This window comes from Taudactylus pleione, unplaced genomic scaffold (assembly GCF_031769625.1).
Source record: "Taudactylus pleione unplaced genomic scaffold, aTauple2 ptg000090l, whole genome shotgun sequence".
In the NCBI taxonomy this organism is placed as follows: Eukaryota; Metazoa; Chordata; class Amphibia; order Anura; family Myobatrachidae; genus Taudactylus; species Taudactylus pleione.
Window position 1 is genome coordinate 7711383 of NW_028284492.1, and position 17548 is coordinate 7728930.

At 40.8% G+C, this 17548-nt stretch overlaps 1 protein-coding gene across 1 annotated transcript in view; it reads right to left on the reverse strand.

The window, feature by feature from the left end:
• Nucleotides 1–2135: 2135 nt before the first annotated feature.
• The window catches only part of PDE7A (phosphodiesterase 7A), an 84108-nt gene continuing 68695 nt past the window's right edge, over nt 2136–17548 (reverse strand). Inside the window, exons 6-13 of the mRNA XM_088469335.1 lie at nt 15671–15766; nt 14361–14461; nt 12703–12834; nt 12070–12161; nt 9172–9316; nt 6438–6534; nt 5166–5246; nt 2136–4090 (exon numbers count right to left, since the gene is read on the reverse strand). Of these exons, the coding sequence (XP_088325461.1) occupies nt 3921–4090; nt 5166–5246; nt 6438–6534; nt 9172–9316; nt 12070–12161; nt 12703–12834; nt 14361–14461; nt 15671–15766 (914 nt within the window). The 3' untranslated portion in view covers nt 2136–3920. The remainder of the gene's footprint in view (nt 4091–5165; nt 5247–6437; nt 6535–9171; nt 9317–12069; nt 12162–12702; nt 12835–14360; nt 14462–15670; nt 15767–17548) is intronic.

Below are 17548 nucleotides of genomic sequence, written 5' to 3' on the forward strand. Positions count from 1 at the left end.
ATGGGAGCTGGAAAATGTCACAGGGAAGCCTGCAATAGTGGCTATTTCACTGCTGCCACTTCCGTCTGGCACCCCACACTTAATTGTACCCCGTTGCTAGCAACAACGGCTTGCAAGACTCTTCCAGGTAAGGGGGGGGGGGGGGGGGAGGCCTAAAACGGCGGCACTTATCTTGTCCCGGCTTGCTGCTTTCCCCGACTGGCGTCACCCTCACGGCCACAACTCCACGGCAAGTAGCGGCTGCTACAAAGAATACTGCAAGGTAACGGGAGGGGGGGGGGGGAGTCTGTATCAGCGGCTCTTACTTCGCCGCCGTTCTGGCGTCGCCCACGTGGCCGCAATCCCGCAGCTAACAGCCGCGTCTGCTTATATTTCCTGGCGGGCCGGACAGCTCTGCCGATGTCTTGCTGGATCCGCAAGTCAGGATGAGAAAGAAGGTGCTGCTATGGAGGCTATAATAGCCTTGAAAAAAGGAATGTTGCCGGGAGTGAAACGGAGCTCTCTCACAGAGCTGCTTCCTCCATGAACCCGGAACCGGAAGTTCAAGTCCTCAGTTTGTTTAAAACCAATTGGATTCACAGTTGCCAGCAGCGTTCCACATGAACCATACAAAACTCTGTTATACATACTTTACAAAATGTAAATATTAGCTGAATGGTGAGCATTGGGCTGCTGTCTACAAAGGCCTGACTGCCGATACAGGGCCCATTTCAGGTTTCAGTGACCGGCAACCTTCTAAGGTGAACGAATGGAGGCAAGTACAGATGTGTCCACATGCATATATCCTCCGTGCGCTACAAGTCACGTTACATAATGATTGAGTGCCATTTGACTCGGCAGCGCTGACAGTCATTTTGTGCGACATTTTACCTTCCGATGCATCTTATTCGCACAGCGATGCAAATAGAACGCATAAGCTGATTAAAATGATCTGCGGCATGCCTATGTTCTGTGTGCAACTAAGGATTTTGTGAAATGGGTGTACACATGCTAGCTTTGTCACAAAGCAGCTGGCTATACGTATGGGGATTGCAACAGTGGGTACAGATATGTCCATATAAATCTAGTCTCCTTGCACATTACACAGCCTTTCTAGTCACACCAAGCCGTGACTTGGTAGCGCCAAGTGTCTGTTTACCTTCAAAATACATCGTATCCGCACAGCAGGCAAAAAGAACGCACAAGCAGCTTCTGCTGATTAAAATGATATGTGGCATTCCCATTTTCTCTGTATATTCATGCGAAATGCTACGTCAGTGTTTCAGCGCTGTGACACTGTAACGTAGCATTTTGCATGCATATACAGTACACCCACAGGATGTTCCGTCATGGAATATTAGAAATTTTCATACACATATGTGAAACAAGTTACACAGTTCATTTTTCCCCGTTACTTACCGCAGTTACATTTACTTTTGAAGATGAATGGTTGACCTTTGATAAAGCTAAAAGAACAAAACCATATTATATACTGGCAATAATAGTATACTCCCTGATTAACATAATGGGGCAGTGGCAGGGCTGAATGTACACCTGTTTGCGGTGTGTGTCTTGCATGAATTTGCACGGTCATGTTCAGAAATGGGAGCATGCAAGCACGGGCAATGGAGTCACACACATCACAGCAGCATATACACTTACCACCGAAGACGTGGCACTAGATTTTAAGGGAGAGTGAACACATACGAAAATTTGTGGTGACGCAAGTGCGGACTATGCTGAGCTGGATATAAGCCTGTTTGAAGACAAGTCGGCACTGAAATTCTAGCTATCATTTCTTCTCTTAAGAAGGCTTCATAAATCTCACATATAGTTCTCAACCAACCTAGTGAAAAATTCTAGTTGGCAGAGTTGCTCACTGATTGAATATGATGGGAGCCGTAGAACGCCAGCTCTGTGTTTAACATATATTTATTTTTGCAAATGGAAAAAATGGTTTAAGACACAACTCTGCCATAAGTCATCTAATAAAAAGTGTTTTTTGGGAGCAGAGACATGGCACTTGTTAAATATTGCAAGTAAAAAACAAAAAAACATTTGTTTTGGTTTTCATTTTATTCATCAAAACTGAACAGCAACAGGCACGTATTAAAATGAGTATAGCAAAGCAGTGTACAAATGGCTTAACGCTTAAGCCATCTTCCCTTCACCCCAACCCACCCCCCCCAAAAAAAACGTCTGTTGAAACAAACTGTAAACAGATGATAAACAGTCTTTAACAGCGATAACAAAGAAAATACAAATTAGCTAAAAAAGCACCACTTTTTTTTTTTCTTTTTATATAGATAACAGTTGTGCTCACTAGACTTAAAACAAAATTACTAAATAATGGAATGTTTTAAGTTTAAAATTAGTCCTGCAACTGGTCCTAAAAACAATTGATCGTACAACGAAATCTCACAAAACTAGTTCACTAAAAGAAAGAATTAAAAAGGGAGAACGAAAACAAAACGCACATGTTTGGAGAAAAATAAAAAAACAACACGTTTGGTCACTTAGCTTTGTGCATAGATTAAGGCATTTTAGCAATTTGTTACAATTCACTAATCCTTTAGCTGTGACAACTGAACCAAAGTTATAGACCACCGGTGGTTGAGCTACCACTCCAGCTGCTGCTGACCTACAACTCCCACCATCTATAAAGTGTGTTCAAAATAATAGAAGTTGTCGTCCAGCAGTAGCTTCTGTGTGGAAGGTTCCAAACCTGTGGTACAGACACGTAATCAATCGCATGCACGCACTCACACAGTACAGGCCTCTCATTCAAACACACAGGCACACTGCAGCAAAAAAAGGCATTTGTACCCTTGTCCAAACGACAATTTCCTTCCCTCTTTATTTCAGATTGGCAAATACCCTGAGCTGAATATGGTGTTTACATTAATTCCACCTTTTCCATGCAGTTCAAGTGTTCAGTAGTGGAAATAATAAAATTTAAAAAAAAATCCCAACATGCAACGCGTTTCGTGGTAGCTTTGCAAAAACAGCCTGGATACAGTTCCCGCATTCTGCCATTAAAAAAAAAATAACGTAACAGGAAGAATAAAAAAAAATGAACGCTGTTGAATTTCCCACCCATCTCTGGACAGAAGCCTAGCTGTAAACTAGGGGAAATATTGCAAAACGCGGAAAGATCTGTGGTATCCAAAAATGCAGATTTGTAGCACTAAGGGAGAGGAAGGATTGCAGTCAACATTTGTTCTCTTAAATAAGCATACAAAAACAAAAAATCCAGTTAGTGGTTCCGTCACAACAGTGCTTCAAGGCAAGTTTCAGTCAATATTTTCAGTGTATTTGTAAACAGCATTACTTGCCGAGGCAGCAAAGCAGTGTGGGCACTTCACATTTCCAAACAAGAATTCAACGTAAAGTGGAAGTTTGAACATCAGTCTTCAAATTCTGGCAATTTCCACCAGTAGCTGGAAAAACAAAAATATTCTTCCAATGCTAACAAAAATGTTTCCTTTAATGTTTAGGGTTAAATAAAAACAAACATAAAAAAAAAACACTACAAAAATTGTTTAAAAAAAAAAGTAAAAAAAAAAAAAAAAAATCCAAAAACCTGTGGCACATGAAGATACTTCCTGCAGTTTTCAGACAGTCATTGCTGTGCTTTGCATAATCAAGCTTTGATACAAAAGCCAACTGAGGTATGTGCATATTGCTCTATGTTCAGGTCTTCTAGTGTAAAAGGGGAAACAAAAAAAAACAAAAAAAACACAACTAAAAATAATAAAAAAAATTTACAATGAACATTAAAGGAAAACTAGGAGATAAATAATGCTGGCATTTTTTTCTCTAAAATGTGTAACCTTGGCAATCAGGATCAATTTCTCTCTCACCAAGACCTTTTCCGATCACTCACTGCTGTGAGACATGCCCTAGGTTCATGGTGCACAATCTTCCTGAGGTAAAATAGGTCAGTCATCAAAACCAGGGTCGGCCTCTTCGCTACTGGACCGTTCCTGCAGCATTCCCTTCCAGCTGGCTTTATTCAGCCCCACGTGGCCTAGCATGGTCTGTGACAGCCTGGTGTTGCTGAACCTGGCCCATTCTACAAACAATGGCTCCACCAAATAGGTGATGAAACCTGAGAAACAAAGTACAGACCAGATGTGAGATACAGCACAAGATATAAGAAATCTATTTTCATTCAGTTTTTGGTACATACAATCAAATATACTACTGTGAACAAAATGTATCAAGAAGTGTGTGTACCAAACAGAAAATACAATTCTTAACTGAACCACCTATGGCAATAGTGCACACTTCATTTTAGTTAGGGAAAGCAGAATACTTATTAGTATGGCACCAAGTCAAATTATACATAGATCATACTTGTCTACAATGGAGCTAATGTAATTGTCTGAGAAAGTAAGAATTGTCCAGAGGGTAATACATCCTGTACAGTGAAATCTAAGGTCACCAAGGAGCTTCAACACCAATTAAAATCTGAAGGCCACAGAAACTCAGTTTTTAATAACCTTAAAATTGGAATATCCCTTATAGTAGTGTACATAAGCAGCATCTACCATTTAATGAAAAGATTATTCTAGAATACCTTTTATTCTGCTCATTTATGTATTTTAAATGACAGAAAAGAAAGATTTGTAGCAGCCAACGCCAAGTGGTATAGAGAACACAGTGATGTGCGGAGATGCCAATTATGCCTGTTAGGACAACTCCTGGATGTACGGTGGGTGGTGTAATCTCTGACTTTAGTATCCAACCAGGGAAAGGGTTACTGCCACCTGATTTTCTGTGGATGCTCTCACACTGCTAGGTATGGGGAAAAAGGCTACATGTGCGTTTCACCAGATAGGCTGCGGTAGATCACAGACTGAACACTTGCTGCCTTATACAGATGATGGGAATTGATGTGGGTGAGGGCGGACAGAGATTTCAAGTGCATTTTGATTGGTGTTTGAGAGGCAACATGTGAGTGTGTGCTTCCATTAAAATGGAGTATACTCACTGACATGGATGAGTGCCCTAAAATGGACACCATTGGGAAGGGTAATGATATCTATGGAAAGTAGCAATGTCAGAGAGTGACAGAGACAAGGATAGTATTGCCCTCATTCATGTACTTTATTCTTATTTTGGCAGAATGTCAGGCTGAACACCAACGTAATACAGAGTATATGTATCTAGGTTCTACTCACCAATCTGGATGTTGGCTTTGTTTGATGTATTCCGATCGCACAGAGGACTGAGGTCCAGATTACATTTCCTTTCCACGTCCCCTAATGAAACAAAAATATATAAAATGTCCATTAGCCTTATTGGCACTGATCCATCTGTACCTTACACAAAATATATACATGGGGAAGAGGCTCACTTCTGACATCTCCTCATAATAGGACAACATAAAGAGCTATCTGTCGGCTAAATGTCTTCATCTGCCATGAGTTAATAACACTATTAGCAAATAGGTGGTGACATCCCTCTTTACTAGACACAAGGAATTAACTTGGACAATGTTATTATAGAACAGACAGTAATACATTAGAATATCTTTTCTGCTCTATGCATTACTACATCATCACACCCGGTTCCATCTCAGGGAATTGCAGTAGTAAAATCAAGATGAAATGAGATAATATAGAGAGGTAGGGTGTGACATCAATAAATGTATATTTGTTGTACTCCACCATCCACAAACTGCTTTCACCGAAGTCTGTATACAAATACATGCTGCCTAGACACAATGAAAGCAGTACTGTAATTTGTAAGTTGAAGTAATATCCTAGAGAATGCAGGCTATGAACTACTAGGAACAGTGACATCACTGATGCAGAACAGACTCCTCAAGCTCAGAACACTGAGGACACACAGCTGAAACGCGCATATTTAAATATTCACGTACAGCCAATCATAACACATGCTAAACCTACAACCACTCCTACAAACACTTCACACCAATGAGAAACCCATGACGACACACACCTCCTTTTATCACAGCTATCTCCCTTCATTGCTCCAGGTCAGGCTCCAGATATCTTCTTGCAGAGCTCACTTTCTGCTGCCCAAGTCTTCCTGCTATAAATTATGCTCCCCATCCATGTAGATTATCAAACCCCATTCTTATTCCAATAATTATCTTCTTCAGTCATTAAAAGAGAAGTTAATTTTTGCATAAGTGCTGCCTATATTTACTTCTATGCCATATGGAGTAATAGAGAGAGGATTTACCTATGGAACCTGAAGCCCTGGTGATCAGTGTGGGTAGAGGTTGTCCTCCCCATGCCACTCCTACAGAGTTTAACAGAAGCATGAAGGAGTAGGTAAGATAGGCAAGTCCACAGGTGAACATGTCCTTTAATGTCCTGCAATTATCCAAATCATAATCCTTGTGGTCCTTTGGTCACCAGGCATAATGTGTCTGGTTTAGTCAGTGTAAGCCAGCTCCTAGTCACACCAGGTTATTTACTTGCCTTGGTAGAAGAATTCTTCGGTTACTTTCTCACTCCACTGCTTGCTGAGCTCCCAGGTCCGGCATGGGTTACAGATGTCTGCACACTTTGAAGCCATCTGTCATAACGGAGACAAACAAGGGAGACACTTGCAGTACACAGCAACCATTTACAATAATAAAAAAGGCTTTATTTTAGCAATGGCAATTGTACTTTGCAAATTCATATATTTGTCCATAGGTATAATCAGGCTCTGTCCGTCTGTTGCATGTGACTTCTTTCAGCAGGTTGTCAGATCAGATTAACAAGAATTAATTTGAGATTATTGGTATCAAACATTTTAACTTTTAAAGAAGATCACTGCTGCCAAACTGAGAACATTACAGTTGTGCTTGACAGTTTGTGAACTTTTCAAAATTTTCTGCTGAAATTTGGCCTAAAACTACCTCAGATTTTCACACAAGTCCTAGAAGTAGATAAAGAGAACCAAATAAAACAAATGAGACAAAAAAACCTTTAGGCTTAGCAGATATTTTGAAGATGAAATTAAAGTCAGTATTTGCAATCTATGGGATGACAATCAGGTGCGAGTGGACAACATGTCTTTTTAAAAGAACAGGGATCTATCAAAGTCTGGTGTTCACAACACATATTTGGGGAATTTTATCATGCCACAAACAAAGGATATTTCTGAGGACCTCAGATGAAGAGTTGATGATGCTCATCAGGCTGGAAAAGGTTACAAAACTATCTCTAAAGAGTTTGGACTCCACCAATCAACAGTCAGACCGATTGTGTACAAATGGAGGAAATTCCAGATCATTATTACCCTCCCCAGGAGTGGTCGACCAACAAAGATCACGCCAAGAGCAAGGCATATAACAGTTCACAAGGTCACAAAGGAACCCAAGGTAACCTCTAAGCAACTGAAGGCCTTTCTCACATTAGCTAATGTTAATGTTCATGAGTCCACCATCAGGAGAGCACTGAAAAACAATGGTGTGCATGGCAGGATTGCAAGGAGAAAGCCATTGTTCTCCAAAAAGAACATTGCTGCCCATCTGCAGTTTGCTAAAGATCACCTGGACAAGCCAGAAGACTATTGGAACAATGCTTTGTGAACAAATGAGTCCAAAATAGAGCTTTTTGGTTTAAATGAGAAGCGATATGTTTGGAGAAAGGAGAACACTGCATGATTGATGGGACAATGAATTCTGAATTATAACCAGAATATTCTAAAAGAAAAAGTCAGGACATCTGTACATGAGCTGCATATCAAGAGAACATGGGTAATGCAGCAAGACAACGACCCAAAGCACACAAGTCATTCGACCAAAGAATGGTTAAAGAAGAATAAAATTAAAGTTTTGGAACAGCCAAGTCAAAGTCTTGACCTTAATCCAATCAAAATGTTGTGGAAGGACCTGAAGCAAGCAGTTCATGGGAGGAAACCGCTATTTTGTACAGAGGAATGGGGTAAAGTTCCTCCAAGCAGATGTTCAGGACTAATCAACAATTACCGGAAACGTTTAGAAGCAGATATTACTGCACAAGGGGGTCATACCAGATACTGAAAACAAAGGTTCACATACTTTTGCCACTTACAGATATGTGATACTGTATTGGATAATTTTCCTCAATAAAAAAAATTAGCATGTCTAATTTTTTTGTCTCATTTGTTTCTCTTCATCTACTTTTAGATCTTGTGTGAAAATCTGAGATGAGTTTTAGGCCAAATTTCAGCAGAAATAGAAAATTCTGAAGCGTACACAAACTTTCAAGCACCACTGTACATTTATGCAGTAAAACGCCATTAATCTACTGATTTTTACCATTGTTTTTCTTTAGGCTGACATTATCTTAAATGTATTCAAACATGCCAGGCGCATGCTAACCCTGACCTCATGCACCAAAGTCACTTTGGAGACATATCTATTCTGTGCCACATAGGCCGTATTCAAAGACGGGTCTGCACTCTGGCCCTGATTCAGAGCCGGTTGCTCTGACAGAGCGCTCGCTCTGAATCAGGGCCGGTCTTTTTTTTTAGAATGGCCTGGCCGCTTGCATTGCTATGGGTTGCCACCCACAGCTAATGCGAGCGGCCAAGATGATGGTCACAATGGTCAAGACCATCACGACCATCGGGCTTGCGGCGAGACCCTTGTGGTAGGGTCTCGTGGCAGCAAGCCCCAGACAGCTTTCGGCTCAAACAGAGCCTAAAGCTCTCCCACTGATATCACTTGTGATGTCAGTGGGGTCGCCCCCAAATGATTGGCATTCCCATGGGAACGCCTCCGTCTGGCCAGCCACCCCCCTGACCCGCCCACCAAAGGAGGCGTGCTGTCACTCAACATCAACAGCACGCCCCCTTTGGTGCGAGACCCGGAGCGACAGATTACCCGTCGCTATCCGGGTCTCGCGCATTAACGGAGCCGGCTCCGTCGTTCGCATGCGCTCTGGGCCACCATCGACCAGGTTGCGTGCGCTCAGCGCTTGCGACCGGGTCTCAATCAGGGCCTGTGTTCGCAACTTCTCCACCAAGTTGCTTAGATCATTGCTATGAGAGACTGAAGCAAACAGTCAGTGGATCTCTAAGCAGCACTATTTCCCCAGTGATTTATCTGGAATACGATAAAAGGAAGTTCTTCTAGGGACGTTACAAAGTGTCATGTCTAGTGTAAATTCCTATGTTGGATGCTAAGTACTTACACGTCCCACTCATTGCTCTCAGTGACTGTGTTGTACGCTAAAATACCTGCAAAATAAAATGCCGATCCCCAGCGTTCTCCAGGCATAAGTCCTCTCTGTCCAGGTGCGTCCTGAACTGTGACAGGTATTCGTTCTGCCGACTAATGTCTGTAGCAAGAATGATTGAGCCTAACTGGCTTTCCATTCGTTGTCTAGAATACAAAAAATAAAAACAAAACACACACAGTGTTTCATATTACAAGCTAATCACCAGTATAATACTACACAGTGTTATGCCGCGTATCCACTTGCCGATTAAAATGAGCGATTGAACGATAATGACATCATTATTGTTCACAAATCGGGCATGAAAATGTTGAAAACTACCAGCGATGCGCGCTCCCGCTGGTCGTTTCAGACATCAATCATCGCCTGAACATGCCGGTCAATCTGCCGATAACGACAGACTGGGCATGTTCGGGGATGAGGAAGAGTGCCTACACTGAACGACATATCATTCAGTGTAAGCACTACAGTGGATGAGGAACGGAATGGGTATGAAATACCGCCGGCCGTTCGATTCCCGTCAGCGGTAGCCCGACAGGAGCAGAGTGCGACGCAGCGGAAGCCCGACAGTGCTGGAAATCCCGATCGTGGATAGGTAAGTATCCACTAACCTAACCCCCCTAACCCTAACCCTCCTTAGGGGTGCCTAACCCTAACTTCCCCCACAAGTGCCTAACCCTAATCCCCCCTCTAAATGCCTAACCCTAACTACCCCCTTCCCCGCTGCCTAAACCTAAGTCCCCCGGGGGGGGGTGCCTAACCCTAAGTCCCCCCCGGGAGCCCTAAACCTAACCCTCCCCCCCGCGGCTGTCCGCTCTCGGCGCCGGTCTCCCAGCGTCGGGGAAATGCGGGCGTCTACATCTAGACGCCCGGCATTTCACCCATGCCGGGATAAGACAGTCGGGAAGCCGGAAAAAGATGGAAAAGTCAACTGCGGGACTTCTCAAATTCATGTTTGTCCATAGTACAGTAAGACCAAAAGGATTCACTAGGATATAGGTATTGCAGTGATCTTTATGAAATATCTACCTTCAAAACAAACCCTAATACAGTTGGATGATACAGACGCGTCTTCATTCACCTATCCTTTTTGCGCCATATGGTGCCACGGGAAATTATTCTTGGACTTTCGTACATATATATTAGTTTATCATCTGTGTCACACCATAGCTGTATCCAAAGTCACTTATAGTGTACTGGCTGCGTAGGATTAGTATTTTTGTCACAATGGTTTTGGTATAAAGTCGCAAATCAGGCTAAACGCTGCGTGATGGGATGCATGGCGCCGCTCATTTGTATCAGCCCTCAGTATTTTCCATGGTTAGCTTCCAGGTCGCACAACGCAGCTGCATGCAATACCAGCGATAGGGACCAGGGTATTGTACAAGTGTGTGGTGCGACGCATTTATGTGAATATTGCAGGAACCATCTATATATTTCATTATTCCAGCAATGTAATTTGGAATTGTTTATATGCAGCATGTTTTTCATGGGATCAACCAATAGTTGATCAAATTTTTATTCATGACTTCTTAAACCCCTTTGATTACTTCAACCAAGTCGTATATTGTGTTATATAAAATGGCATATAAAAAAGTGCATATACAATATATACCATTGTTCATGTGTCTTACATTTGTACCCAGCTCTATTCTCAATTGGATTGGTCTACTTCCACAAATAGTGGACTTGATAGCGCAGTTCAACCATTGATCCATCAGTTTCCATTGATTTGGGAGGCTGGCTACCTCCATCTGAACCAGCAGCTTAGTGACAGTGCCACACTGATATACCATTTGTTTACTTGTAAGTGCCCAAAAGGAGCCTATTAGCATTACCGAGTGAGTTTAAATATATAGAGCTAGTCTTGTATATGGAATATTTAAAACACCAAAAATGTTATATCTTCATATTAAAGATAATTTGTGTTTATATATCAAAATACCCAAAGCGTAATGCAAAATTATAACATTGATAAACTGTTCTACATACATTTTATACAGACATCTCCAAGAAAGTAAGCTACTGGATACCATTTAAATCCATACATAAATAATGTTTACTATTGCATAGGCTTCATAGAAAATTGGTGTTTTATATATATAATATAGATTACCGATCATAGCACTGGTTTCTTTTTTTAAATAGATATTTTACATAGATTATCGACAAGAGGGTCATTATTGTTTAAACTACACTGTATATAGAAGATTTCCACATACGTGATATATAACAAAATATCTCATGTCGTACCATTAAAAAACTTGGAATGTGAATAAAGCATTGGCCAGATCCGACATAACATGTGTAATATGAAAAGTGGAAAGACGACTGACTGTTTCCATACTTACTGTTCATACTGTGATTATACATTAAAGTGCTGAACACATGAGTTTGTGGTCATACATGTTAATGTGTGTCATTAACCATCTCTCACACATAAAATGCAATGTTATACGCCAGAATAGTGACTACTATCCCCAAAATTCTAGTTGGGAGACCGAGAAGTACAACTGCCAGACCCCAGGAAATTACTCACTCATAGAAATACTAAATAAATATTTGCATAAAATAGCTTCTCGCTGCTTTCAAGATAAAGACACGTATGTTTGTCAAGCATGATCGTATCCACATATGACAAAACTAATCCTCCCCTTACTCCCCCAGTTCTGGTTTCTGTTAATTGAGGAGGGGTAATACCGAAATAGCAGAGGGTAGTGCGTTCTGTGGATGCAGCTTAACCTTGCAGTTGGAACAATACTTATTATGCAATGATCCACAAGGCTCAGACGGTAATACATACTTCTAGAGCAATGCTGTATGTGTCACCTGTCATTGTACTGCCACACCTAAATGTTTCCCATTAACCAATAGGGAGCACAGATAATACACAACATACCTTTCCTCCATACTTATGTGTGCAAACAAACCAGATTCTCGCAACAAGCCCACTGCGGACCTCCAGTGGTGGTTTTCTAATACTGAGGTATTCTAAAAGGCAAACAATCAATAGCGTCACTAAGAAGGATTTGCAAAATAAAATCATGCAGACACTGATCAGTAGACAATTGTAGAGCTATGCTAAAAGCAAATTCATTCATTAAAAGTCAGCAGCACGTGATGAAGACATTATATATTTGTTATGTGCAGCCACATGGATTAATATATATTTGTGTCAGAATTTTTTTAAATATAGGTCAACTGTTTATCAGCAGCGTATCAATTTATAATAATGAATGTATATAATGGATACCAGACTTGCAGTATGTACACATTGGCAGTTTAATGGCTTATTGATTGCTGTATTCCATTGCTCTGCATTTACCAAACAAGCAAGCAAAAATGCAGTGTTTAATTAATGTATTTATCACTGATGTGCAACAACCAAACCAATACATATCCTTAATATCTCCATATTAGTATCAGATGCCATTGTAACATCAGTCACTCTTGGAAGATTCCCTTTAATTCTTCAATATTCCATAAAAGTTTAAACCATGGATTAGAAAATCACATGGTTGCAAAAAGTTACCTTGTATAAAGTTGCTAAGTAGTGGTTTGTTTTTATTAAAAAAGACTGATTTACACCGGGATGATCCAGGTCGTGCGTTGCAGCTGCAATTAAACCCAACAGGACATCCCATGAAGTGAGAGCCTTGGCCAGCTGGAAGACACAAGAGGACAAGATTCGGTTATATTGGAAGTTTTAGATTACCCCCATTTTTCCACTTTTTTTTGTGTAATCATTCCCAGTCCTGTGAATAACCGGACATGGTACAAAGGCAAACGGTAAACTTATGCGGCAAAATTAAAAAAAATTTAAATTAGGTTGGTTATAAAGAAAAAAAAGTCCCCTTTCAGGGTTCTGAAAAAGAGCTTGCCTGGACCATGAAACACAGCCAGTGGACTACTGAAGACTAGAAGAAGGTCTTATGGACGGATTTATCTAAAAATTTTAACTCTCTGGTCGCTTTCCAACATACTCGCAATTCTTGGTAATTATTGCCCCATCATGTCTACTTCACTAAGAAGTGGTCAGGATGCAAAAGATCCACCCTATCTTCCGGGGTTGTGGGGAACTACCAGAAAAAAAAGTGTTAGTCTCCCGAAACATCCGGGAGAGCAATCATAATGGGAGTGTAATATTATTATTAATAATGTATTAATTAAGGTAGCAATATTAATGTACATTGTCATGGGGGCAGTATTAATTATTCTGCCATTGCAGGGGTAATGCTTGCAATATGTGATGATTCACTGCTTAGTAAATCTCCCCTAATAGGTTTATACAGATGGGTCCACATACATCTAGTCTCCTGGCGCATTAAACAGCCATTCTAGTCGTGCCAGGCCGTGGCGTGACTCAGTAGCATCAAGCGTCTTTTCATGCAACTTTTTAACTTCAAATGCGTCTTAGTCGCACAACGATGTGAATAGATATTATTTTAATCAGCAGAAGCTGCTTGTGCTATGTGGCATGCCTATGTTCTCTGTGCATCTGCGGGTGTTCCTGCATGCTAAACACTACGTTACAGTGTTGCAGCCACTGACACTGTAACGTAACATTTTGCATGCAGATACACCTGCACTCGCTCAGAGAATATAGGCATGCTGCATATCATTTTAATCAGCAGAAGCCGCTTGAGCTATCGATGTGCGAATAAGACGCATTTGAAGGTAAGACGCCGCACGAAAAAACGCTCAGCGCTACTGAGTCACACTGAGTTCTCGCGTTGTGTGTGGCACGACTTGTAGCGCACGAAGGATAGATGTATGTGGGCACATCTGTATATAAGGCTTACCATACTATCCCTTTAAACCAGGACACTCATGAATTGTAATTCGAGTATCATGGTTTAAAAGGATAGTATGTGTTTGTTTTTCAGAAGTGGCCTCGGACGCCGATTTGTTACATTTTCATTAACAAAATAAGAAAAGAATGATCACAAAAATACATTCTGAGCCAGTACAGGCTTCATCTTCTGCGCTTCAGCACCACTCAGACTGTAATAGTGCATACACCATTACCAATCGCCGGCCCGATGCGTCGTGTCTGAAGTCACAACTGGGCAAGCATTTACATGTGCCCGCCCAGTTGTGATGTCAGTCACCTGCGGCCTGTGCAGCAAGTGTACGGCTCATCGTACACGCAGATGTGCTGCCGATGCAATATGTCTGAACAACCCTTACCTTGGGTTCTTTTAAATAACAGTACATGGCCTGAGTCACATCTGCAGCATGCACTGCATTGTGGTATGGATTCTGGCTGTGGTAGTCTTCTTGAACCATAACTGTACAGAAATGAAAAAGAAAGAGTGTGAGACCAAGTACCTGGGCAAAGCATTTAAAGGGTTAAACTGTAGGATTTTTTTTATACCACTATACAAGTTGCTTTAAGACTTTACTGAGCTTATCAGAAGACCATAAAGTTGTGAACATGAGGCATAGTGCAGCTATATACACAGTAGATCATGCAGCAGCCAGAAGAACTGATGCAACGCTAATGCTGGCTGCAAACGCTGTACTGACGCAGCAACTGGATGAGGCAGCCATAGAGGACAGGATAAATGCATTCCAGATATTCACAGGCAGCAGGTGTGAGATCTGGCATTCCTGGTGGTGGTGGTGACCTACTTTGTAATGGCACCAGAGAGAAACTCAAAGGGATGGACGCCTTCAACAATTTGTTGCACAGCCCATAAATTCCTAGTTATATAGGGATACTTTCTGCAACATGGGGGTAGAAACCAATCAGATTCTAGCTATAATTTCTCTATTGCATTCTAGAAAATAACAGACAGAGTTTTAATTGGTTGCCATGTCTGTTTTAGAACCTTTAGTAGATCTACCCCTTGGTTTCTAACAATTATCATTCTTTAGAGACTTAATTAGTGGTTAATAAACCATTAGCATTTACCAAGCTATACTAATCTCTCGCTTTATAGCTCATTATGGAAAAGTGAGGATATAGATAGATCGATCTATGAAGATACCTTTTTATAACAAATTTAATTAGATTTATAGTCACATCCCCCCACCAAAAAAAATAATAATAATTCTTTATAACAATATATAATTATGTAAAAAAATATATACATATTTTTACATATAAACACAAATATGACAAAACAATACAAAATATATTAAAATCCGGTAGTGCTCACAAGAAAGGGCAAGTCTACCGGCCCATCGCCACAGTCACATGGTAAAGGTTTTGTGCATTCTGTGTTATGCATTCATACAAAATATTTAAACAGTGTATTTCATTATGTCCACCATGTTTTTTATAATTAACGCTTCGCATCTCTTAAATAATTAACGCTATGTAAAAGGTTTCACACAAGAGACTTTTCATTGTCCAAAAATGCTAAATCAAAAGAAGGATTTTCACCTTCTTGAAGGAATGGGCAATACGTTACACGTGCTGGTGGCTGGATTAGTGACCGAGCCCTGCCAGGCGTACAGCACAACGGGCAACAATTGCAGAGCTTATTGCTTACCTAAAAATCTTCGTAGTTTCACCATGTCCAATTGGAAGTGATCTATAAGACCATGATGACTCAAGAGATGAAAGGTTAGGGTGACTAGACTATTTCCTAAAAGAAAACAGACAAAATGAATTTACATTACTGGAATTTATCTGGTGGTCAGTGTGAAAGAGTTTGGAATCTTTATCTACAAATGCCTAGGGAAAGCCTGAAGAAGTTAAAAGCATGGAAGCCAGTGGCCACAATTTTATACTTTGCTCTAGACACAAATGGATAGGATAGAATGTATGATATATTCTCCCTGTAATAAATGTTCAGCACACACGCTCACATCTAAACCAACATATGGTTCCTTAAATCTTTCTGCATGGGTACTTAAATAAGCAACAGCAAATATTCCTTTCCCCTTCCCTACAGTAACTCATGGCAGGTACAATAGTAACGCACAACAAAATCAGGAAAAAAAAAAAATCATAAAATTATATGTAGAGATATACATCTATTTATTAGGGATGTTCATGCTCGGATAGGTTCGAATTTTCCAGCCACGTTTAGATTTTTCCCGCCAAAAAGTCATTTTTCATGGACAAACATCTTCCATGGACTTTTGTCCAGAAATGATGATGTTTGTCCTTGAAAGATGACTAATTATATATAACGAAACACCGATGATCCGGCACTCACTGTGTAATAATGAAGCTTCCTTGCTCCGGTGCCCTCCTTTAACACACCCACTGTTTGTTATGGACATGAGCACAGTTTAAAGTTTTCCGCATAATTAAGTCAGTATTATGTTTTGCACATTTTTTATTATTGTTTGTTTTCATGAATTGTTTATTTTTGTATTTTGTTTATTTCATCACCATGACAACAGTTGGGCTGCTTGTTACCTCCGTCAGCCGTAGCGCCAGTGGTGACCACGTGGGTACGTGACACGCAGGATGACCTAGTTCCGGTCTGAGCCCCGGCGCGACGAGCAAATGGAGCAACGCGCGTCCAGAACGGTAAGCTATTTAATCTTGTTGTTTGTGTGTATATGTCATTCTGTCTTTTGCAGACTGAGGAAGGGACGTATTGTCCCGAAACGTCGATGTATCAGCAATAAAATGATTTGCTATATTTCCTAGAAGACTCTCGAGTGCCACCTCTGTGTATCGTATAAAATTTATATATATATATATATATATTATATACACACATATACATACACACACATACACTAGGAGGTAATGATGTACTGGGTTGTATTGTACAGTATGCTCTATATTGAACGGTTTTATCTTATAAACACATTAGAATTGTGTTATCTATAGCATATACTGTAACTTTAATGAATTTATCGCTACGAGGTTATTTCAGTGATACAGGACTGGAGTGGGAAGAGGCGTAACTAGACTTTTTGGTGCCCTGGGCCAAAAAGAGTATTCCCCCCCCCCCCCCATGTTTTTCAGATAGGGACATAAGAAGCGGGGGAGTTGCCACACATGGCTGCCATCAGAAATTGTGGGGCAGATACTGTAGCTGCATGTGTAAGAGGTGATTGGTTTGAGCCCCGGGTATGACAGTATTTTGAAATGTATGTGTAAATAAAAGAGGATGTGACTGAAGGTGCTAGGGAAGGTGGTCAGATGGAGGGGAGGTCAGTCAGGGAGGAGATAAGGATGGCCAGGAGATGCTGGGAAATAAAAGAAAGAAGAGGAAGCTACTAGTGAGAATAATTATATATAGAATGTTGATTAGTCCGAATGGTGCCTTAGCACATGTCGCATCACTATAGTTACGGCCCTGGGAGTGGGTGTGGTCTAAAAATAATCTATTTTGTGATATTGCTGTTGGATGCCAGCTTAGACCAAATTGTGGGTTATACGCAGCGATTTATACGGCTATCGT